Source organism: Chiloscyllium punctatum, chromosome 13 (assembly GCF_047496795.1).
Source record: "Chiloscyllium punctatum isolate Juve2018m chromosome 13, sChiPun1.3, whole genome shotgun sequence".
In the NCBI taxonomy this organism is placed as follows: Eukaryota; Metazoa; Chordata; class Chondrichthyes; order Orectolobiformes; family Hemiscylliidae; genus Chiloscyllium; species Chiloscyllium punctatum.
This window is the reverse complement of record NC_092751.1, coordinates 96,971,198-96,997,490: the sequence shown is the minus strand read 5'-3', so window position 1 is coordinate 96,997,490 and position 26,293 is coordinate 96,971,198. Positions and strand designations below refer to the sequence as shown.

Genomic DNA, 26,293 nt, shown 5'->3' with positions numbered 1-26,293 from the left:
CTCATTTGTTTTCATTGTAATGGAGGGGGACACAGAAAATTACAGTGCCAGTGCTTTCAGAAGGGCACTGGGAAAAGGATTTTTCATTGCCAGAAAGTGGGACACAGTCACGGTTCTTCGTTAAAGAAAGGCACTGTGGGAAAAGATGTGGTAAAAGAAGCTACGTCAGTGGCACTGGTTAGGCCACTGTTCGAAAATTGCGTGCAATTCCGGTCTCCTTCCTATCGGAAAGATGTTGTGAAATTTGAAAGGGTTCAGAAAAGATTTATAAGGATGTTGCCTGGGTTGGAGGATTTGAGCTATGGAGAGGCTGAACAGGCTGGGGCTGTTTTCCCTGGAGCGTTGGAGGCTGAGGGGTGACGTTCTAGAGGTTTACAAAATTATGAGGGGCATGGACAGGGTAAATAGGCAAAGTCTTTTCCCTGAGGTCGGGGAGACCAGAACAAGAGGGCATAGGTTTAAGGTGAGAGGGGAAAGATATAAAAGAGAACTACGAGGCAAACTTTTCACACAGAGGGTGGTATGCGTATGGAATGAGCTGCCAGAGGATGTGTGGAGGCTGGTACAATTGCAACATTTAAGAGGCATTTGGATGGGTATATGAATAGGAAGTGTTTGGAGGGATACGGGCCGGGTGCTGGCAGGTGGGACTAGATTGGGTTGGGATATCTGGTCGGCATGGACAGGTTGAACTGAAGGGTCTGTTTCCATGCTGTATATCTCTATGACTCTAAGAGCCAAGGAGAGTGCACACCCTGGGTAGGGGCTGGGTATGGAGTAAGCACCTGATTTTCTTTCCCAAAATGCAGCACCTCGCATTGATCTGAATTAAACTCCATCTGCCACTTCTCAGCCCATTGGCCCATCTGGTCCAGATTCTGTTGTAATCTGAGGTAACCCTCTTTGCTGTCCACTACACCTCCAATTTTGGAGTCATCTGCAAACTTTCTAACTGTACCTCTGATGCTCGCATCCAAATCATTTATGTAAATGACAAAAGGTAGAGGGGGCCCAGCACTGATTCTTGTGGCACTCCACTGGTCACAGGCCTCCAGTCTGAAAAACAAGCCTCCACCACCACCCTCTTTGTCTTTTACCTTTGAGCAAGTTCTGTATCCAAATGGCTAGTTCTCCCTGTATTCCATGAGATCTAACCTTGCGAATTAGTCTCCCATGGGGAACCTTGTCGAACGCCTTTCTGAAGTCCATATAGATCACATCTACTCTTCTGCCCTCATCAATCTTCTTTGTTACTTCTTCAAAAAAACTCAATCAAGTTTGAGAGACATGATTTCCCATGCACAAAGCCATGTTGACTATCCCGAATCAGTCCTTGCCTTTTCAAAAAACATGTACATCCTGTCCCTCAGGATTCCCTCCAACAACTTGCCCACCACCGAGGTCAGGCTCACCGGTCTATAGTTCCCTGGCTTGTCTTTACCACCCTTCTTAAACAGTGGCACCACATTTGCCAATCTCCAGCCTTCAGGCACCTCACCTGTGACTATCGATGATACAAATATCTCAGCAAGAGGCCCAGCAATCACTTCTCTAGCTTCCCACAGAGTTCTCAGGTACACCTGATCAGGTCCTGAGGATTTATCCAATTTTAACAGTTTCAAGGTATCCAGCACTTCCTCCTCTGTAATCTGGACATTTTGCAAGATGTCACCATCTATTTCCCTACAGTCTATATCTTCCACATCCTTTTCCACAGTAAATACTGATGCAAAATATTCATTTAGTATCTCCCCCATTTTCTGTGGCTCTACACAAAGGCCGTTTTGCTGATCTTTGAGGGGCGCTATTCTCTCCCTAGTTACCCTTAATATATTTGTAAAAACCCTTTGGATTCTCCTTAATTCTATTTGCCAAAGCTATCTCATGTCTCCGTTTTACCCTCCTGATTTCCCTGTTAAGTATACTCCTACTTTCTTTAGACTCTAAGGATTCACTCGATCTATCCTGTCTATACCTGACATATGCTTCCTTCTTTTTCTTAACCAAACTCTCAATTTCTTTAGTCATCCAGCATTCCCTATACCTGCCAGCCTTCCCTTTCACCCTGACAGAAATATACTTTCTCTAGATTTTTGTTATCTCATTTCTGAAGGCTTCCCATTTTCCAGCCGTCCCTTTACCTGCAAACATCTGACTCCAATCAGCTTTTGAAAGTTCTTGCCTAATACCATCAAATTTGGCCTTTCTCCAATTTAGAACTTCACATTTAGATCTGGTCTATCCTTTTCCATCACTATTTTAAAACTAATAGAATTATGGTCGCTTGCCCCAAAGTGATCCCCCACTGACACCTCAGTCACGTGCCCTGCCTTATTTCCTAAGAGTAGGTCATGTTTTGCACCTTCTCTAGTAGGTACATCCACATACTGAATCAGAAAATTGTCTTGTACACACTTAACAAATTCCTGTCCATCTAAACCTTTAACACCACGGCAGTCCCAGTCGATGTTTGGGAAGTTAAAACCCCTACCATAACTACTCTATTATTCTTACAGATAGCTGAGATCTCCTTACAAGTTTGTTTCTCAATTTCCCTATGACTATTGGGGGGGGTCTATAATACAATCCCAATAAGGTGATCATCCCTTTCTTATTTCTCAGTTCCACCCAAATAACTTCCCTGAATGTATTTCCAGGAATATCCTCCCTCAGCACAGCTATAATGCTATCCCTTATAAAAAAGGCCACTCCCCCTCCTCTCTTACCTCCTTTTCTATCCTTCCTGTAGCATTTGTATCCTGGATCAATAAGCTGCCAGTCCTGCCCATCCCTGAGCCATATTTCCGTAATTGCTATGATATCCCAGTCCCATGTTCCTAACCATGCCCTAAGTTCATCTGCCTTCCCTGTTAGGCCCCTTGCATTGAAATAATGCAGTTTAATTTATTAGTCCTACCTTGTCCCTGCCTGCCCTGATTGTTTGACTCACTTCTGTTCTCAGCTGTACCCGTCTCAGATCGATCCCTTTCCTATCTCCCTGGGTCCCACCGCCCATCCCTCCACCTTACTAGTTTAAATCCTCCCAAGCAGTTCTAGGAAATCTCCCTGCCGGTATATTAGTCCCCTTCCAATTTAGGTGCAATCAGTCCTTTTTGTACAGATCACTTCTACCCTAAAAGAGATTCCAATGATCCAAAAATGTGAATCCTTCTCCCATACACCAGCTCCTCAGCCATGCATTCATCTGCTCTATCCTCCTATTCCTGCCCTCACTAGCTCGTAGCACTGGGAGTAATCCAGATATTACTATCTTGGAGAACCTCCTTTTTAAATTTCTGCCTAACTCTCTGTAATCTCCCTTCAGAGTCTCAACTTTTTCCCTTCCAATGCCATTGGTTCCAATGTGGACAATGACCTCCTGCTGGCACCACTCCCCCATGAGAACATTCTGCACCCTCTCTGAGACATCCTGGATTCTGACACCAGGGAAACAACACACCATTCTGCTTTTTCTCTGCTGGCCACAGAAACGTCTGTCTGTACCTCGGACTACAGAATCCCCTAACACAATTGATCTCTTGGAAGCAGACGTACCCCTCGTTGCATTAGAGCCAGTCTCAATACCAGAAACTTGGCTGTTTGTGCTACGTTCCCCTGAGAATCCATCACCCCCTACATTTTCCAAAACAGCATACCTGTTTGAAATGTGTATATCCACAAAAGACTCCTGTCCTAGATGCTGATCTCTCTCACCCTTCCTGGAGTTAACCCATCTATGTGACTGTATCTGAGACATCCCCCCCCCCTTCCTATTCGCCTTTTTGGATAAAGTTTACTCAAAGAACAGCGGGAGAAGAACACAAACTTATAATTTTGAGAGATACAGGATCCAACCAGTCACAAAAAAAAGTAAGGGATGAGCGAATATGCATGCTTTCTGAGCTGTTACCCAACAGTGTGGTAATCTGTGGGATAGATGGACAGAAATTTAGCGTTCTGCTATGTAAGATCAGGTTGGAGTGCCAACTCAAGACTGGCGAAGTAACAGTGGGAGTGATTGACAGCGTGTCAGTTTCAGGAATTCAGTTTGTTCTTGGGAATGATTTGGCAGGGTCCAAGGTGGGAGTAACCCCCTCTGTTGTGGAGAAGCCCAAGGAAGATGAAGAAACGGAGGAGTTAAAACAGAAATATCCTGGTATTTTCCCGACTGTGTCGTAACCAGATCCCAGGATCTTAAGTCACAGCACGAAGCAAAAAGTAAAGAGAAAGATGAAGGAGTTGAGGTTCAGTTAGCAGACATCCTGTTTGACGTAATGGTGCAGAAAAAACCTGAACAGGCAGAGGATCAGACAGAAGTGTTTAGTCCTAAAAGGCTAAGAGACTTACAAAAGCTAGACAAGGTGGTAAAAGATATATATATGTGGATACGTCTTCTGAAAAGGAGGCAGAGAATATTCCAGAGGGTTACTATCTGAAGGATAGAAGCCGAAGGCGGAAAGGGATACCACGGCAGGTTAGTGCAGAGGAGAAATGAGCCGAAGTGTCCCAGATTGTGTTGCTGGTAGCATACAGACAGAAGATGTTACAGGTAGCACATGAACTACCTGTAGGAGGTCACCTAGGGGTATGACAGACTCTGGCTAAGGTACAAAAACATTTTTATTGATGTGGTATAACTTTTGCTGTACATGTAATACATGCCAAGTGGTAGGTAAGCCACAGTTGGTAATAAAACCAGTACCACTGTTGCCGATTCCCACATTTGAAGAATCTTTAATGGGGATTATGACTGATTGTGTAGGCCCCTCCCAAGAACTAAAAGTGGGAACCAGTACTTGTTAACTATAACGAATGTGTCTACCAGATTTCCGGAGGCAGTTCCATAATGGAATATCAAGGCAAAAAGGGTAATAGAGGAATTAGTAGTTTTCTTCACACGGTATGGGCTACCCAGAGAGATTCAGTCAGACCAAGGGTCAAATTTTACTGTTATGCTGTTTGAGGTGGTTATGGATAGCTTAGGTATACAGCACTTTCAATCCAGTGTCTATCATCCTGAATCCCAAGGAGATTTAGATTAGATTTTTTTAGATTACATTAGATTACATTACAGTGTGGAAACAGGCCCTTCGGCCCAACAAGTCCACACCGACCCGCCGAAGCGCAACCCACCCATACCCCTACATTTACCCCTTACCTAACACTACAGGTAATTTAGCCTGGCCAATTTAGAAAGGTGGCATTAGACCGCGAAGTCCCTGTTGACAGCGTACTGTCAGGATTACCCGAATGATTAGGATAAAGGTATTCCATTCATATTGTTTGCCATTAGAGATGCCCCAAATGAATCTACTCAGTTTACTCCCTTCGAGTTAATATTCGGGCACGAAGTGAGAGACTCTTTGAAATTAATTAAAGAAAAATTGACAGGACCAAAGTCTGAGATCTCACACTTCGATTATGTATCAGAGGTAAGGGAGAGACTAAATTGAGTAGGTGAGTTAGCTAAACAGGACCTAAATAGGATATAATGTAGAATGAAGCATGTGGCAGATAAAAGCTCTGAGACACTGACATTTTCACAAGGGGTGACGTGCTTGTATGGTTACCAGTGGTAGGAGATCCCTTCAAAGCCAGGTTTAGTGGTCCCTATCAAATTGAGAAAATTTGAGTCAGATGAACTATTTAGTAAAAATGTCAGATTTCAAAAAAGAAAGGTATCAGGTATGTCATGTGAACATATTGAAATAGTATTATACTAGAGAGAAAGAACTGGAGAAACAGATGTTAGTTACTGCTCTGCATAGTGAGGAATCAAATCCAGATGATGTGCCTCAAAATAAATTTAAAAATAAAGAAGCCCTTGAGGAGTGGGGCAGATTAGTAAGCTGTTTTAGGAGCATCAAACGCAGTTGAAAGATTTGTTACTGCAGCATAAGGACATATGTAAGAATCAGAGGAGGAGGAATTGTACATGAAGTAGACAGGAAATACTGCTGCGATAAAACACCACCCCTATCGGCTTAATCCTTTCAAAACCAGACAGGTCTAAATGGAGGTGGAGGCCATGCTCGACAAGGACATCATCAAACCACGCCAGAGCGAGTGGAGTTTACCGATTGTCTTAGTTCCCAAACCGAACGGGACTCAACAATTCTGCGTGGATTAGTGGAAAGTCAACACCGTTTCAAAATCTGACTCCTATCCAGTTCCTAGATTGGAGGTCTGTATCGAGAAAGTCAGTCAAGCCAGTTACATCATCAAGTTGGACTTAATGCATGATTACTGGCAGGTATCTTAATCAGAGATGGTGCAAGAAATTTTTGCATTGGTAACCCCAAATGGGCTATATCAATTTAAAGTGTTGCCCTTTGGAATGAAGAACACACCTGCCACATTCCAAAGACTCACGAATAGAGTTGTGGCTGTGTTAACAAACTGCAGTGTACTTGGATGATGTAGTGATCTTTAGTAAGTCCTGGAAAGATCACATGGTGCAGTTGGCAGAGCTCTTTGAACGACTACAAGAAGCAAAACTGGTGATAAACATAAATAAAACTGAATTCATGACAGTAGAGGTGACATTTTTGGGACTTAACATCAGTCATGGAAGGTTGACCCCACAGAATGCAAAGACAAAAGCCATTGAAAAATGTCCCCGACTAACCTCAAAGAGATGTTTGATTTTTAGGACTCAGCAGATTCTACTGGAAGTTTGTTCCAAGCTTCAGCAGTGTAGTGGCACTGTTAACCAATTTGCTGAAAAAAAAGTGTGGGTGGACAGAACAATGCCAGGAGGCATTTGACCATTTGAGATCAATATTAACCACAAACCAGTTTTAGCTACATTAAACTTTTCAGAAGTTGCCATCGATGCTAGCGACATCGGAGTTGGAGCTGTACTCCTACAGGAAGATGAGATAGGAGTGAACTGCCAGTTGGTTATTTTTCAAAGAAGATCAGCATTCTCTAGACGAAATACTCCACAATTGAAAAAGAACTATTGAGTTTAGTACTGGCCTTCCAACATTTTAATGTGTACGTCACAAACAATGTATCAGAAACGGTACATGGATCACAATCCTCACATTCTTAGAAAGGTTTAAAGACAATATGAGACTATTTCGTTGGAGTCTTATATTATTTTCATTTAAAAATTGTATATGTTGCAGGTCATAAGAATGTAATCACAGATATGTTACTGTTGATTTAACCGATAAGCTTTAGATGAGTTTTTACACACACATACACAGGTATTTGGGAAGAAGTTAAGGTGAACTTAGATTAAAGTTATTGCTATGTTAGGGTAATGTGTTTAAGCAATAGAAAAAAAAAGCTACCCTTTCATTATGATGATTCATTTTTTTCCTAAAGGGGGAAGGTGTTATGATGGTGTTAGGGGTGCTGTACCTTTAAGTTAAAAAAAAAGTGCTGTATCAGATTGTTCTGCTAAGTGTTCTAAATAAAGTAACAATGTAACATTTGGTTGAACAGCTAGGTTAGCTGGGTTTCCTGGATACGACAAAACAAATTCGAATTCAGTCAATCAGATTAAATTATACTCCAAAATACCAAACTCCAATCAAGTTTGGCTTTTAATATTGTCAATACTAAATTCAATTACACAATCCAATGGTTTGGATTATAAGACCAGGAAAAACTGAACAGTTAGAGGAGAACTGCCAAAAGACCAACAGATGTAGTCTGCTCGTAAGAAGTCTGAGAGGTGCCTGTCTAGAGAAGGAGCTTGCACAGAGAAAAAAAACATCAACACTGACCTGGAGAGCAAATCTACAGAAGAAGATAAAAAGAGAAGATTTCACAGCTGGCTGGTTTTGGAATATGATTTTTTGTTAAATCTTAATCAGAACCTTTATTGGACTAGTATTGTAGAAAGGAAAGTAAAAGATAAGTTAGAGGAAGGAGTTGTAAGTAGTTGTTAGTTAATTATTCTCTGTTAGACTTTAAGAAATAAGGTTGTAATTTTTACTTGATAGTTCTTGGCCTCTCGAATTTTCACGGATTACTGCACGGGATAAATCTTTTCTGTGCAGTTGGTTTAAATTAAGCACAAGGTTTACCCCGTGACATAACACCTGTAAGTTTATTTATTATCAGGTAAAGTTGCCACTTTTGGGTGTAATTGATGGCATCAAGGTGAAAAGTGCAACCGGAAATCAACGATTTTTAATTTATTTTCACTCAAGTTTCCACTCAAGCTCATTTTTAAATTGCTGAACATGCGATGTTAATCAGTGTGATAGACCATAATATTTTTAAAAAACTGGTTTAATTTTTTCCTTGATATATACTTGAGTACAGACAGCTTATTGCAACTTTATTAAAACAGCTGAAGATTGTTTTATCACAAAACATGCATTTTAAGCAGAATGTCTGGTCCATCATCTGTACTTAAAGTAGCTTTAAATAGATAAAAATGACTTTAGAAACACTGTGCAGAATCATTGGAACACTAGATATAGAAGCATGAATCCTCCACCACCCTTAGCATATTCAGGCATTCATTAAATCCTGGTTTAACTTCTACATGAACTTCATTATTCCAGTCTATTCATATATAGTCGGTTCTGATATAACGCGGGAGTTCGGTTCTCGTGCAAACTTGCGTTATAAGAAAGTAATGTGTTATAAACTAATGGGGCCGGAAACGTATTATAGCCAATACAGGTAAGGAAAGTTTGTGTTCTACAAGTAACTCAATCCTTCAATCTAAATTCTTCAATCTTGTTAAAACCAATTTGTGTTGAAGAAACATGCGTTATAGCAGACCGATTGTATTACTTCATTCCCTTGAACGGATTGAATGACTAATCAGATTATTGCTTTATTAACAAAATATGGGCTTTTGTCCACATTAACTGTAAGTAACTTATGTTCATTCTAGGCTGAAGATGTATGTGACTGCTCTGTTTAAAGTTCTGCTTTAAAAAGAAAAAAGTTAGCTTGGAGGAAGAGGTTGAATCTTTCACTGAAATTTGAGTCCAAAGGTAGCTAATTAACAATAGCTTGATCATTTTACTTTGCAGGGAGGAGAGGGTGAAAGTTTGGTTGGACAAAATCAGGAGAACAATTTCAACAAAACACCATATATAAACATTTAAAAATGGGTTCGCAATAAACGTGAGCACAACTTTACAGCCTCTACTTTTCTTACCTAGTTCTGGAGCTTTGCTCAAGACAAATGCATATGCCCAGAATTTGCTCACAGGTCCATTGTAGAAGCTCTGGTCACACACTGATTGCTTGAAGCCACTGGTGTACAGGACATGCCACATATACCACCCTGTTCTGAACGCACCAAGTATACTGTTGGGGAAGAAAACATTCGCTATTATTTTCATAACATTGAATATTCCAATTGTATATCGTTAAAATATAGGTTTCTGTTATAAATTAATATAATGGGAATATATTCTTATTTTTTAGCATCTTCTTTCTGGATTTCCTGTCTGACACTGGAGAGCAAAGTGCTTCTTCTTAATGCTGCGAGTTTGTAACAGTAAGAGGTGAATGGTAGAACAGGATGATATAATTATGTACAGGTTGGTGATAACAGGACAGATGATTTTTTAGAAATGAAAACAAATTTCTGGAAAAGCTCAGCAGGTCTGGCAGCATCTGTGAAGAGAAATCAGAGCTAATGTTTTGGGTCCAGTGACCCTTCCTCAAAACTCCATTATTCACCTTATCTATATCCTTCATGATTTTATAAACCTCTACACAAGGTTATCCCTCAACCTCCTATGCTGCAGTGAAAAATGTCCCAGCCTATCCAGCCTCTCCTTATAACTTAACCCCTCTATTCCTGGCAACATCCTGATAATTGGAGAATATTCAGAAAAAAATTTAGTTATATCCTTCCAAAGCAGGGCGACCAGAACTGGGCATAGCACTCCAGAAGAAGTCTCACTAACATCCTGTACAACTGCAACATGACATCCTAACTCTTATACTCAAAGGTCTCAGCAATGAAGGCAAGCATGCCAAATGCCTTCTTAACCACTCTGTCAACCAGTGACGCAAATTTCAAAGAATGACATACCTGAACCCCTAAGTCTCTTTTGTTCTACAACACTATGCAGAAACTGACCATTAACTGTATAAATCCTGCCCTTGTTTGTTTTACCAAAATGCAATACCTCACGTTTATCAAAATCAGACTCCATCTGCCACTCTTCACCCCAATGTCTCAATTAATCAAGATTTCTTTGTAATCTTAGATAACCTTCTTTACTGCGAACAATACCACCAATTTTGGTGTCATCTGCAAATTTATAAAGTATGCCTCATATATTCTCATCCAAATCGTTTCTCTAAAATAACAAACTGGACCCATTACCGATCCCTGTGGAACACTGCTGGTCATGGGCCTCCAGTCCAAAAAACAGTCATCAAGCCAATTTTGTATTCAATTTGCAAGCTCACCCTGAATCCCAAGTGATCTAACTTTACTAATTAATCTACCAAGCAAAACCTTGTTAAAAGCTTTACTAAAGTCCATGGAAACAATGTCTACTGCCCTGCCCTCAACTCTTTGAATTTGCTAAAGAAGTAACCAATCAAGTTGTCAGACACTATTTTGCTTGCACAAAAAATATGCTGACTATTCCTAATCAGTCCTTGCCTCTCCAAGTGCATGTAAATCCTTTCAGAATCACGTCCAAGAGGGGAGCAAATGATATTTTTTTTCTTGTAGGTGACAATCACTTGCAGTTATATAGTACTTTCAAAACAGGAATAAATTTTATGTTGATGACTTCACAGATGTAAACAGACCTTCATTCTTTTACAATATCTTCTCCGTTTTAGGAAAGGAAGCAATGTTAGTAATTCAACAAAAGAATCGTGTTAAAATATGGTCAACTAGTCAAAATTCAAACACCGGATTTGATGCCAAATGATATTGAGTATCAACATTTGTCTTTGAATCTTAAGGCTGTGGGTTTAATTCCCATTTCAGAACTTGAGCACAAAACTAAAGTGCATATTCCTTCACTGCTGCAGTGATATGTTGCACTGTTGGAATTAAATCAAAGTCTAGATTAGAGTGGCGCTGGAAAAGCACAGCTCCTCGGATGCTGCCTGAACTGCTGTGCTTTTCCAGCACCACTCTAATCTAGATTCTGGTTTCCAGATCTGCAGTCATTGTTTTTACCTACCGGAATTAAATCAAAGCCCCGTCTCCCCTCTTAGGTGGATATAAAAGATCCCATGGCAATATTTTGAAGAAGGGAGTTGACTTAGCCAGTATTTACCTTTTTAATTAATAGCACAAAAACAGAGTAACTGGGTGTTATCACATTGCTGACTATGGAGCTGACTGCAGATCAACCTTCACATTTCCTCTTTAGCACTGACTACACTTAAAAAGTATTTCACCAGCTGTAAATCACATTTGAACATCCTGTGTTCATGAAAGCCACAATATATAATTGACTTTTTTTCTGATAGACTTTCTAAACTATGTTATGCTATTCCAGGGCAATAGTCTATTAAGGCCACCAGAGACAATTCTTTCGCAAGTAAGTTAAGAGTGCTAAAGTGAAAGTTTTGATTTGTCCAGATGGCTCAGTTATCACCCAACTGAACTCTTTTCACAGTTAAAACAGAACCAAAGTCACATTTGTTCTATGTGTGAAGATTTACGGAAACATCATCGTATTAGCTGGGATACATGAGTGAGGTTCAAAAATATTGTGCGAGAAAGCCACTGCAGTATAAAAGTTGTCAAATTGCTCCAGGCAATCAATGCAAAAGAAAAATTCAAACTGAGACTTGCAGGGACTACATCAGATGTCAGTAGGTGAACATTTAGGGGGCGGTGACCATTGTATCATAAAGTTTAGGAAGAGGATAGGAAATGACAATGATCAATCCAGAATAATACTAATGAGTTGATTTCAATGGGGCAAGATTGAAGTTGGGTCAGGCAGACTGAAACCAAATATTGGTGAGAAAAACTAAGTGTACAATGGACCACCGATAAAGAGGAGATGGTTCGGGTACAGTGAAAGTATATTTCATCAAAAGGGAAAGGTGGGACAAACAAATCCAGTATGCCGTGGATGACAAAGAAGGTGGACAGCAAGGTAAGAAAGAAAGAGCATTTATGGTTAATGTCAGATAATAAATACAACTAAGAACAAAGATAAAAACAGAAGGATCAGAAGGGAGTTGGAAAAGCAAATAAAAAAAGCAAAGAAGGAACAGGCATGGCTGAGGTGTAAAGTGAATACTTTACACCTGTACTTGTTGGCAAAGGAGATGCTGCACAGGCCATGGTGACAGAAGAGGAAAGGTGGTTGAGAGAGAGGTTTAACATTGAGAAGGCATTGGTAAGGTACCCAGACTGGATGACATGCAATTAAGCAATGGAAATTGTAACAGCACGGCATGAATTTCTCAATATTCCCTGGATTCAGTGATAATGCCCAAGGGCTGGAGAATTGCAAACATTACACCCTTGTGCAAAAGTTGTGAATATAAGCCCAGTAATTACAGGCCTGTTATTTTACTTCAGTGGTGTAGAAACTGCTATAAATAATTATTCAGAATAGAATTAATAGTCACATGGAAAAATGTGGCTTACTGAGAAATAGCCAGTATGGATTTGTTAAAGGGAAGTCAATTCAACTAATTTGTTCAATTATGTTTTGAAAAGGTCAAAGCTTTTGATACCGTGCCACACTACAGCCTTGTAAGTAAATTAGTGGTCATGGAATTAAAAAGTCAGGAGCAACAGGGAAGCAAAATTGGCTGAGGAAGAGGAAACAGAGAGATGTCTAATAGTTTTTTTTAAACTCTAGGAAGTCTATTGTTGTGTTCTCCAGGTGTTAGTATGAGACCCTTGATTTCCTGATGTACATAAATGATCTAGACCTTGGTGTGCAGGAAGAATTTCAAAGTTTGCAAACTACACAAAACTTGGGAGTACTTAGAGTACATAAGGACAGTGTAGAAGTTCAAAGGACATTGCAAGTAGGTGGAATGGGAATGAAGTTCAATGTAGAGCAGTCTGAGATGATTCATTTTGATACAAAGAACACAGAGACAATATACAATAATGAGTACTATTGAAAGTCATACAAGAACAGAGTACTGCATCTATCTATACATGAGCTATTAAAGATGGCAGGACATGTAGGAAGAGTTGATAATAAATTATACAGTATTTTAATGAAGCATACTATAGAGGTGTACAGAACAAGAGCAAAGAGGTTACGGTGAATGTATTTAAGATCTTGGCTGGAATATTTTGTACTATTTAGGTGTCACACTTGGAAGGCTTTGAACACAAAGAGTGCAAAATAGGCTTGCATGAACGGTTCCAAGGAATGAGAAACTTCAGTTATGGAGATAAATTGAAGAAGTTGGGACTGTATTCCAAAGAGAGCAGATTTGATAGAACTTTTCAAAATCACAATGGGCCCAGACACAACAAGACTGTTTCTGCTTGTAAAAGGAACAAGAACCAGGGTTAAAGTATTCTGCAAAAGAAGCAAATGTAAGATAAGAAAACATGCTTTCACTCAAAGGTGCAACAATAGAATATCCTACCTGGAAATAAGAAGGTGGAGGCAAATTTGATTGAGGCATTCAAAAAGGATAGGAGATCATGATTTAAATAGAAAGAATGTGCAGGGTTACAGAGATATGGCAGAAGTTTGGCAATAAGTCAATGCAAGCACAACAGACCAATACTATAATTCTGTACTTCTCTGAGATTGCAAGATTACCTGTATGCTCTGTAGCCTTACTGCATCACATATTCGATACAATTTAGGCAGCTAAATGCAAACTTTACTTAATGTAAACCAGTAATTTCTATATCTCGTTTAATTTAAACATTCATTTTATTTAGTGACATGGAAACTGAACAGTGCATTTTTGTCTCCCTTCCTCATTAATGACACTGTCTGTACCAATAGGCAGGGACAGGCATATCTCCACGAACCTAGCATTTTGAGCTGCCACAAGGAGATACAGCCACATTCAATGATGTAGCCATAATATTACAAATAATTCTGAACTCATGTCTCTTAAGAGCCATTGGACTATTTCCTGCATTTCCCTGCCTGATAGTGCTGATTGAAAATGAATGATTGCTTTGAAAAGAACTGTCATTTTAACATTATTCTTTCCTTGCTTTCACACAATACCCACATCAAACTAGGCAGACTTTCCATCTACACTGTCATCAGCCCTGATAGAAGATTAAACATCTAAGAGTCACACTATAAGAAATACGATGACAATAAGTCATTCGGCCCATTGAGTCAGCTCCACTATTCAATGAGATCATGGGTAATTTGATAATCCTCAAATCCACTTTTGTGCCCTTTTCTCTGTCGATCTCAGCCCCGAATACACTTAATGGCTCTATTCACTAACATCAGAAAAGAAATTCTTATCATTTGTGTCCTAACTGGGTGATGCCCTCTGGTCCTACAAACTCCCACAAAGAGAAATAACCTCTCAGCAACAATCCTGTTAAGCCCCTAAGGAATCTTTATGTTTCAATAGTGTTATCTCTTTCATGTAAATTCCAAAGATTTCACCCAATTCAATCAGCTTTTCCTAACAAGATGTTTCCAAGGCCAAGATTAACCAAGTGAACTTTGTCTGTACTGCCTCCAGTATCAGTATATCTTGCCTTAGAAAAAGGGACCAATATTTCTCAGTATTCTAGGTGTGATCTAGGTAGTTTTAGTAGTATTGTTTTACTATAGACTTACTTGTTTTTATACTCCATTCCCTTTGAAGTAAAGGCAAACGTTCCATCTACCTTCCCTATTACCTGCTGAACTGAAATTCTAGTTTGTTGTCATATATATGCAAAGGTCCTGAAATCCCTCTGTGCTGCAGATCTCTCTGTATAAACAGTATTCAGATTCTCCTTTCTTCCTGCCCAAACTCACATTTTCCTTCATTGTATTCCAGATGCCACGTTTTTGCCCAATGATTTCACCTCTCCATATCCCTCTTCAGAATCTTTGAGTCATCCTCACTAATTGTCTTCTCACCTATTTTGTGTCATCTGCAAACTCTGTGATAGTGCAGTCACTTCCTTCATCCAAGTCATTAATATAAATAATTGTGGCTCTAGCACAAATCCCAGTGGAACTCAACTAGTTAAAGATTGCCATTCTGAAAATGCCCCTCTTATCCCAATTCAGTCTTCTCTTAGTCAGCCAAATTTCTATCCAGGAGCTCTTATCAAGTAGCCTGCATGTGGTACCTTGTCAAACATCTTTTAGAAACCAAATATATTACCTGAGCCAGAAGTGGCAAGTAGAATATTCATCTTAGCTTCCTTCAGAGGTCCTCAGCACCATAGATGTTTATTTTCAGCCAATTCAATTCACACCACAATATCAAGAAATAGTTGGAGGACCTGCATACTGCAAAGGCTATAGGCCCTGACAACATACTGGCAATATCACTGTAAATGTAATTCTGAGAACTTGCGGTACCCTTAGCCAAGTTGTTGCAATACAGCCACAACACTGGCATCTATCCATATTAAAAATTGCTGAGGTATGCCAGCTATAAAAATGGCAGGAAAAAATTACAATGCTGCCAATTACTGCCCATCAGTCTATTCTCTATCATTAATAAAGTGATGGAAAACACTTTCAACACTGCTATCAAGCAGCACCTGCTTAGCAATAACCTAGTCACTGACTGTCAGTTTGGGTTCTGCAAGGGCCACTCAGCTCTTGACCTCCTTTCAGCCTTGGTTTAAATATGTTTCAGAGCCAAGTTCTGGAAGTGAAAAAAATGAATGGCCTTGATATCAAGGGATGCATTTGAACAGGATAGGCAAAGAGCCCTCATAAAACTCCAGTCTATGGGAATATGGAGAAAAAATTATCTCTGGTTGGAGTCACATCCGGCGAGCTGAAAGATGGTTGTGTTTGTTGAAGATGTGTCATCTCTCAAGAGCTCATCTAAGTATTGTCCTTGAGCCAACAGTCATCAGCTGCTTAATCAAAGACATGCTCTCCATCATGATGTCAGAATTGAGATGTTTGCTGATGATTGCACATTGCTGAGCAATACTTGCAACTCCTCAGACACTGAACAATCATGTACAAGTGCAGAAACAAAATCTGGACAACATCAGGCTGGGGTTGACAAGTAGCAAGTAACATTTGTACCACACAAACACGAGACAATGACCATCGCTAACAAGAGAGTATCTAATTATTGCCCCTTGACATTCAACAGGATAATCATCACCAATCCTGTACTAACAATAGCCTGGGGATTACCAGAAACTGAATTGGCCGAGCCAGAAAAATACTGTGGCTACTGAAGTCTACAAATCCTGCAACAAATTACTCACTTCCTGATTCCCCAAAACTAGTTTACTATCTCAGACACAAGTCAAGTTTAATAGAATACTCTCCACTTACCTAAATGAGTGCAGCTCCAACATGACTCAAGAAGCTTGACAAAGCAACCAACTTGATTTGTACCACATCCACAAACATTCATTCTCTGTACCGCTGACATTCAATGGCAACAGTGTGTACTATCTACAAGATACACTGGAGAAATTCACCAAGACTCCTTAATCAGCCCCTTCCAAACCCTCAAACCACTGCCATCCAGAAAAAGAGCAGCAGATAACTGGAAACACCACCACTTGCAACTTCCCATCCAAGCCACTCACCATCCTGACTTCGAAGAATATTGCCGTTCTGTCACTGATGCAGAATCAAATTCTTAGAACTCTCTCCCCATTGGCATCGTGGGTCTACCTACATCAAATGGATTGCAGCTGTAGAAGAAATCTGCTCACTAGCACCTTTTTTAGGGCAATTAGAATATGCAATAAGCGCTGGCCCAACCAACGACACCCATATCCCATGAATGAAAACAAAAATCAGAAGTTAGATCACGTGAAATACAGGGAGAACTAGCCATTTGAATAGAGAACTGACTCAAAGTGAGTAAACAGAGAGTGGTGGTGGGGAGCTGCTTTTTGGACTGGAGGCCTGTGACCAGTGATGTGCCATAAAGATTGGTGCTGGTTCCACTGCTTTTTGTCATTTATATAAACGATTTGGATGTGAATATAGGAGGTATAGTTAGGAAGGTTACAGATTACACCAAAATTAGAGGTCTAGTGCACAGTGAAGAAGATTACCTCAGAGTACGACGGGATCTGGATCACATGGGCTGATGGACTGAAGAGTGGCAGATGGAGTTTAATTTCGATAAATGAGAGGTGCTACATTTTGGAAAGGCATATCAGACTAGGAACTTATACACTTAATGGTAAGGTCCTGGAGAGTGTTGCTGAACAATGAGACTTTGGGGTCAGGTTCATAGTTCCTTGAAAGTTGAATCGCAGGTAGACAGGATAGTGAAGAAGGTGTTTGGTATGCTTGCCTTTATTGGTCAGTGCATTGAGTAGAGGAGTTGGGAGGTCATTTTGCAGCTGTACAGGACATTGGTTCAGCCACATTTGGAATACTGTGTGCAACTCTAGTCTCCCTGTTGTAGGAAGGATGTTGTGAAACTTGAAAGGGTTCAGAAAAGATTTACAAGGATGTTGCCAGAGTTAGAAGGTTTAAGCTATAGGGAGTGGCTGAATAGATTGGGCTGTTTTCCCTGGAGCAACAGAAGCTGAGGGGTGACCTTGTAGAGGTTTATAAAATCATGAGGGGCACGGACAGGTTGAATAGACAAGGTCTTTTCCCTAGGGTGGGGGAGTCCAAAACTGGCAGAGGGTGATGTGATAAGGAATGAACTGCCAAAGGAAGTGATGGAGACAAGTACTGCCATCCAGAACAAGAGCAGCAGATAACTGGAAACACCACCACTTGCAACTTCCCACCCAAGCCACTCACCATCCTGACTTCGAAGAATATTGCCGTTCTGTCACTGATGCAGAATCCAATTCTTTTGATTCACATTTAAAAGGTATCTGAATGTGTATATGAATAGGAAGGGTTTCGAGGGGTAAGGGCCAAATTCTTGCAAATGGGAGTAGATTAATTTAGATTATCTGGTCCGCATGGACAAATTGGAATGAAGTATCTGTTTCTGTGATGTATACCTCTATGACTGTAAGATTCTGCAATGAGTATTTAATCATGTAACTTTAAAAAAAGTTCTGGGATTTATATATGGATATAAATATAATTATATATCACTAACATGGTCATTCTAAAAGGTGAAAGACTTAAGATAAATTTGTTTAATATTACATTCCATGACACTGCAATTCTGTTGCTATAAAGTCTGTGTCTTATGATTCTGCTCCAAACCAGCTTATGAAGAAGCAGTGCTTCAAAAGCTAGTGATTCCAAATAAACCTGTTGGACTGAAACCTTGTGATTTTTAACTTTGTGCATTCCAGTCCAACACCAGCACCTCCAAATTATATTTTAATCAAATATGATGAAAATACACAAAATGAGCTGGGAATGAATTCAAAATTCACTCCACTGATTTTAGATACAGTGTTTAATGAATACGCAGATAAACCAATGAGATGAACTTGATATAACTGTAACATGTAAAAGCACTGAGTATGTTGCTTGGTAGCCTTACCATCATTTACAGTCTGTTCATAAACATCATTTACAGGCAGCCTGAAAGTCTAGCCTGAGTTTGTATGAAGAACAGAATTTGAGGGTAATGTTAACAATTCCAACATGGAGATGGGAGGAATGGAACAGCAAAAGTTTTTAATTTGCAAAGAACAGCCCCAGGGCATTCTAGTGTCCGTCCTCATTTTGTGTATCAAGCACTTGCTAAAATGGGTTTGGGAGACAGTGTGAGATGGTGGTTAGGAAGTAATGCACTTAAAGAATGCTTAAGGGTTATATGTATGAGACAAGGCCTTTGAATAATTTTATGTGAATGGAAATGGAACAATCAAAGAAGAAAGCAAATCAAACTGCAAAAAAGTTGGCAAAATTGCCATTATTTGCTTACTGGTGATCATACAAAAACCTTGTCTTTCTTTTGCAGACATATGTAGGGGGAGAAGTTTTATGAGGAAAAGCCCAATGTTCCATGCATGTGCCAATTGCCAGTTCTGGAAGATGTTGCTGCACACAGGGCTCTGTGGTCCACATAGAAGTAGGAAAAATGAGGGAGAATGCAGGAAGTATGTCTCCTTAATTTCCTTCCATCTCGACAAATACCACTCAATACTGAAAAGAAACAGCATCCCTTCCTAACTTCACTGGAGATGTACCTACAATTAAAGACTGCAATTAAAGAATCATACAGCACGGCCACAGACCCTTCGGTCCAACCAGTCCATGCTGAACATAATCCCAAACTAAACTAGTACCACTTGCCTGCTCTTGGCCCTTATCCCTCCAAACCTTTGTTATTCATGGATCCATCGAAATGTCTTTTAAACATTGTAACTGCACCTGTATCCACCACTTCTTCAGGAAGTTCATTCCACACTTGAACCACTCTCTGTATAAAACAACTGCCTCTTGTTGAAGGAAGTAGCTCGCTACCAACTCCTCAAGGGAAATTAGGAACAGGCAATATACTCTGCCTAGCTGGTAATGAAAAAAAGTGAAATTCAAAAGTCTGGAAGCCTAGATCTATGAAACAGATCTGTTTTCGGAAAGCAGGCAAAAAAAAAATCGTGTTCATACTGCAAGATAGCAGAGTAAAACAAAGAACATTCTTACTCCAAGTTTCAGATTACGTTATTTCTGTTAAATCTGGTCTGGGAAGGATGTGTCAGCCTTTTATGCAATTCCCCATCCTACATCATTCAAGTGACGCACAGAATTGACATTTATTTAATTTGAATCAGATCTTGTTGGAGTTTAGCCAGGAGTAACCATACCTCTCATGATTTGAAATGCATTCAGGGCACTTTGTCACCTTGCATTATATGAGAGTTGACCTAAATATATCCATTGTCTTGAGCATGTTTCTAGGAATATAGATAGAGGGCTCACTGCTGGGATTTTTATATTGTATTTCAGACTGCAGCAGAGATACAAACAGTCCTAGAAAAAATATGCAAAGTTAATACATTTGTCCGGATTCAGTCACGAGTTTATTCAGGTAGAATTTCATTAACAGGCACCATATTTCCAAGTTCTCTGAAATAACTGACTGACAACGTTCAATTTTAGTTGTTACGGTCACTCTTACCTAAAATGTCACTAATGTAAACGTTATGTGGTGAAACACTTCATTTGGTTAATATCACGGGGAGATTCTGTCAAAGCATAATTAAATTTTTAAAGGGCTAGTGTTTAAACAAAGATCTGTATTCGCATTTTTTTCTAGTTTATAACAAATATAATGTTGAAAAGAATTACAAGAGCTAAATACCTACATTATCATCAAATATTGGTCCTGATCCTCATGGTGTATGAAGGTCAGTGCTTTCACAATAAATGTTGTTTCTTTCAATTATTAGTTTCAATTTGCAAATAAATCAGTGAGGTTTGAACTGATTCTTTATGTGTATTTTATATTTAAGTCCAGTATTCAAAGGAAAACATGCAAACTGAAAAGACCTGGTACATGGCAAACCACTTTTTATGCTTTGAACAATCAACTAAAATTTAATAGGTAGATTTGCTCTCTTTTGTGTAATCTGATGATCTGTGTCGTAAATCTGACAAATGTTCAATGGAAATATCATGCAAACATGGCAACTTCCCTCTTGCACACTGTACTTGAGACACACAGCAAAACCATTATTAGATTCATTGTGAATTACACACAATCTTACTCTTTTTCAATACATTAGCTCTTTTACTAGAAAATCCAACTTTGATTATGGGTGACAATGAGGAGGACTATTAACATCATACAAGTTTTACATGTACACCAACCTGGAGAAGGATGGCATAACAACAAGATATTAAAATATTTATATTAGGTGATGACTGATGGATTGGAATGCAAAATCAACTCTGTGGTAAATTAGCTTCTAGTCACTTTTAGCTTTCTCGGAACCAGCAAGGAGTGCTGAATGCTCTGGCAGAACCTCAACTGAATATCAGTGAGCAAGTTATTGCTGAGCAGGAGTTGCTTGATAGCACTGTCAATGACTTCGTCCATCACTTTACTGGTGATCAAGAGTAGACTGATGAAGCAGTAATCGACTAGCTTGGATTTGTCCTAAATTTTGTGTAAAGATCATACCTGAGCAATTGTCCACTTTGTCAGGTAGATGCCAGTGTTGTGGCTATGCTGGAGCAGTTTGCCTAGGATTGTCACAAATTCTGTAGCACAAGTCACGGTAGACTGATTGGTAAAGTTAGATCACACAGGATTCAGGGAGAGTTTTCCAACTAGTTATCAAATCGGCTTGATGGTAAGAGACAGAGAATGGTGGAGGAGGGTTGTTTATCGTGACCAGCGGTGATCTGCAGGGATCAGTGCTGGGGTTGTCATTTATATGAATGACTTCGATGAGAATTTAGGAAGCATGGCTAGTAAGATATTAGTGACACCAAAATTGGTGGTATACTGGACAGTGAAGAAGGTTATCTAAGATTACAAAGAGATCTCGATCAATTGGGCCAATGGGCTGAGGAGTGACAGATGGAGTTTAATTTGGATAAATGTGAGGTGTTGCATTTTAGTAAGAAAAACAAGGGCAAGATTTATAAAGTTAATGATAGGGCCCTGGATATTGTTGTCGAACATAAAGACCTAAAGGTTCAGGTACATAAATATTTTGAAAGTTGTAACAAAGGTAGACAGTAGGAAAGGCGGCATTTGGCATGCTTGCCTTCATTGCTCAGACTGAGTACAGGATTTGGGATATCATGTTGCAGTCGTACAGGACATTGGTGAGGCCACTTTTGAAATACTGTGTATAGTTCTGGTCACACTGCCGTAGGAAGGATATTATTAAATTAAAGAGGGTGCAGAAATGAATTACAAGGATGTTACCAGGACTGGAGGGTTTGAATTATAAGGATAGGCTGGGACATTTTTCACTGGAACGTCGGAGTTTGAGGAGTGACCTTTAGAGGTTTATAAAATCAGGCAGGTGAATAGGAAAGGTCCTTTTCCCTGGGGTAGGGGAGTTCAAAACTAGACAGCATATTTTTTAAGTTGATTGGCAAAAGATTTAAAAGGGACTGAAGGGGCAATATTTTCACACAGAGGGTGGTTCATACATGTAATAAACTCCCAGGGGACGTGGTAGTTGCCAATACAATTACAACATTTAAAAGACATTTGGATAAGCACATGAATTGGAAAGGTTTAGCAGAATAAGGGCAAAATGCAGGCAAATGTTGAGTTTAGTTTTGGAAACTTGGTGAGCTTGGACAAGTTGGACCGAAGGGTCTGTTTCTGTGCTGTATGACTTTATGACTCCAGTACTGAAATGTTATCAGTGTCTCTTTGCAGTATGCAGTGCCTCCATCTATTTCTGGAGATCACGTGGAATTAACTGAATTTGCTTAAGACTGGCAACTGCGATGCAGGAGTCCTCTGGAGATGGCCAAGGTGAATCATCTAATCTGCACTTCTGGCTGAAGGTTGCTCTGAATGCTTTAAGTGTTATCTTTTGCACAGATGTGCTTTTTCTCCCATCATTGAGGATGGGATATTTGTGCAGTGTCCTCCTCCAGTGAGTTTTTGATTGCCCACCTCCATTCACAACTGGATGTGGCTGGACTGGAGAGCTTAGATCTGATCAATTTGTTCCATGATCACTTAATTGTTGGCTTGCAAGTAGTCCTGTTTTGCAGCTTCTCCAGGTTAACACTTCATTTTTAGGTATGCTTAGAGCAGCTCCTGGCATGTCCTCCTGCACTCTTCATTTAACCTGGATTGCTCCCCTGGTTTGATAATAATGGTAAAGTGGGGGATATGTTGGTTCATGAGGTTTCAGATTGTAATGGAGGAAAATTCTGTTTCTGCTGCTGGTCTACAGCATCTCATAGATGCATCATGTATAGTTGTTAGATCAGTTACAAGTCTGTGCCACTGAACACAGTGATGGTGCCACACGACACAATGTAAGGTAGTCTCAATCTGAAAGCAAGACTTCACCTCCACGAAGACTGGAATGGTCACATTTACTAATACTGTCATGGAGAGATGGATCTGTAGCAGATAGACTGGTGACAATGAGGTCAAGTAAGTTTCTACCTCTTGTTGGTTCCATCATCACCTGCTGTACCCAATCTAGCAGCAATGTCTTATTGGATTGAATCAGCTTGATCAGTAGTGCTGCTACTGAGCCATGCTTGGTAGTAGACATCGAACTCCCTCACCCAAAGCATATTATCTTTCCTGGCCACACTTAGTGTTTCCTCTAAGTGTTGTTCAATGTGGAGGAAACAGAGTCATCAGCCAAGGAAGGATTTTATGTGGCAACCAGTAGGAGATGGTCTCCATTTCCGACCTGATATTGAGGTCTCCCAAAGCAACTCCCTCCCAACTGTACACGATGGTGCCGCTATCTCTGCTGGCCTGTCTTGCCAGTGGCACAGGGCATATCCTTGAGGATGGTGATGATGTCTGGGACATTGCAAAGTATGGTTCCATGAGTATATCCTTGCCAAGCTATTGCTTGACTCGTCTGTGAGACAGCTGTCTCAATTTATCAATAGTTCCAAATGTTAGTAAGGAAGTCTTTGTAGGATAGGGTCAGTTGGCTGTTTTTGCCATTGATGTTTCTAGTTCCAAGGTCAATATTAGGTGTACTGTCAGGTTTCATTCCTTTTTTGAGACCTTCCAATTATTGACACAACTGAATAACTTGCTGGGCGATTTGGAGTGAGTTGAGAGTCAACCATGCTGTTGTGAGTCTAAAGTCACAAGTAGGCTAAACCAGGTAAGGCCAGCAGATTTCTCTCCCTGAAGTGTATTAGTGAACCAGAAAGGTCTTTCCAACAATTAACAGTGGTTTCATGGTCACTGTTAGGCTTTTCATTTTTATTAAATTCAAATTCAATGACAGAATTTGAAACTGGATCCTTCGAACTTTAGGTGAGTTACTAGATTAATAATCTTACAATAATATCAGTGGGTCATCACCTTCCCTCATTTACGTGGTTGATTCCCAAAGCTCAATTTGCTAAGAATCATTTGAACCTCATAGTAAACTTAGAAAGGCCAACTAGAGTATGAACCTTTACCTTTCATTTTATTATTAGTATTAGCATTTTTACCTTAAAAATTACCTAGACTGGACATAAACATTTAGCAAAAATTGTTTAGTTGTATCATGAACCTAGTCATTTCTTTATTGAAATTTGTCTATGTTATCCTCTAATGGTAAAATCCTTAACTGTTCTTTGGACCATTCCATTGTTAGATTCAAGACAGTGATCCCAGAGTCTGAGAGACTTCACCTGGCCACTCCTATCGGTTTCTAATTTCTCCCTTAATTTTCTTCCAAGTTTCCACTTGGCATATGAAACACGAATAATCTTATCTGCCTATCGTTTATTTTAAAGTAAAATTGCCATTATATATCAACCACTCACCTGAATAAAGCAAGGGTCAGTGACCACAAGACTAATGGTTTCCGAAGTTCAAACTTCTTCCGCTCTCTCATGTAATACTGCCCAGCAAAGATCAACGCAGCATAAACTGCAGAAAACAGAAACGACTTGCTCCTAAAAAGAAACAGCAGAAAAGTAACTAAAGGTAGATTGTTGAATTTTACATAGAGAAAACCACTGACTGATGTCCTGCTGATTTCAAACACCAACAAAACTGGAATTAAAAATGTTTGATTTGAAAAATTATTTAAAGCTTGAAATGATGTACAAGCGTGCAACAGCTCATGGAAGCACTAATATGTTGGAAGACAGAATAGCAAGCTTCGGATTTTCCGATCAAATCCATTCATCTCAACTATTTGTTACAGGAAGGTGAAAAAATGATTTAAAGCCAAGCACTGTCCAAAGGAATAAGTTACTAAGTTAGGAGTAAGAGAATAAACTATTAGGTACAGGTACTGTTCCCAATTATATTACAGGCTTGAACATACTTTATACATTCTGATATTTAAAAGTTTTTTTTAACAATTAGGTAATTTTGTATTATTTTAACACAAGCAAATAATTACACTTTTTCTTACTTATTGGGTTGTTAAGAGTAATTTATTGATAGTGTTGATGATAATGGCTCAAGTAATCATTTCCATTGTTAAAAATCACACACCAGGTTACAGTCCAACAGGTTGATTTGGAGCTCTAGCTTTCGGAGCGCTGCTCCTTCATCAGGTGGTTGTGGAGTATAAGATTGTAAGACACGCAATTTATAGCAAAAGTTTACAGTGTGATGTAATTGAAATTATATATTGACAAAGACCTGGATTGTTTGTTAAGTTTCTCATCTTTTAGAATGAACATGTTGATTTCAGTTCTTTCATATGTAAATCACAGAACATTTAGAAGTTACATTCTCAAGTGAACATTAACTATTGGTATCATTTTGGCCCAGATAATGCAGTTATGGTGTGAGCTATCCTGTGTGAGACTGTCTGTGCCACAATAGTCAAACTGATTCTAATCTAAAAAACAAATTTACAGAATCTTACATGGATTCATGCAGTTTTTGAGCAAAGTAAAATGTAATTCTGCAGCTACAAATTCACCCCACACTTACATGTGTATGGGTGTGTGTGTGGGTGGGAGGGGGGGTGGGGTTTTAAGTGTCTGTGAGAGAATGTGTGTGTAAAGGGGTATAAATCTGTGAAAGGGTGCATGTGTGAGAGTATGAGAGAGTGTCTGCGTGAGTGTATGGGTCTGTAGGAGTGCGAGTGCTTGTGTGTGTGTGTATAGTGCAATGGGGTCACCTGCAGTGTGACATGAACCCAAGGTTCTGGTTAAGGCCATTCCCATGGGTATCGAACTTAGCTATCAGCCTCTGTTTTGGAGGACGATCACCTGAAGGTTTAAGGTCGAAAGTTCTGAACCGCTGAAGGGTTCTGCAATTGGAAGGGAACACTGTCTGTTGATTGTTGTGCAATGTCCATTCATCCATTGCTGTAGCCTCTGCTTGGTCTCACCAATGTATCATGCCTCAGGGCATCCTTGCCTGCAGCGTATGAGATAGACAACGTTGGCTGAGTCACATGAGTACCTGCCACGCACATACAAGGAGGTGTCCCCACGCATAATGGTGGTATCTGTGTCAACACTCTGACATGTCTTACAGCGTCCACCGTGACAAGGTTGTATGTTCATTCTAAAAGATGAGAGACTTAACAAACAATCCAGGTATTTGTCAATATATAATTTCATCACACTGTAAACTTTTGCTATAAATTCTGTGTCTTACGATCTTATACTCTACAACCACCTGATGAAGGAGCAGCGCT

At 39.7% G+C, this 26,293-nt stretch overlaps 1 protein-coding gene across 5 annotated transcripts in view; it reads right to left on the bottom strand.

Moving 5' to 3' along the window:
* Positions 1-26,293, bottom strand: part of LOC140484690 (very long chain fatty acid elongase 6-like) — a 156,346-nt gene that overhangs the window by 10,795 nt on the left and 119,258 nt on the right. For all 5 annotated transcript variants that reach the window (XM_072583368.1, XM_072583367.1, XM_072583369.1 and 2 more), the window contains 2 exons: positions 24,450-24,581; positions 9,137-9,288 (listed from right to left, as the gene is read on the bottom strand). In XM_072583368.1, coding sequence (XP_072439469.1) covers positions 9,137-9,288; positions 24,450-24,581 — 284 coding nt within the window. The remainder of the gene's footprint in view (positions 1-9,136; positions 9,289-24,449; positions 24,582-26,293) is intronic.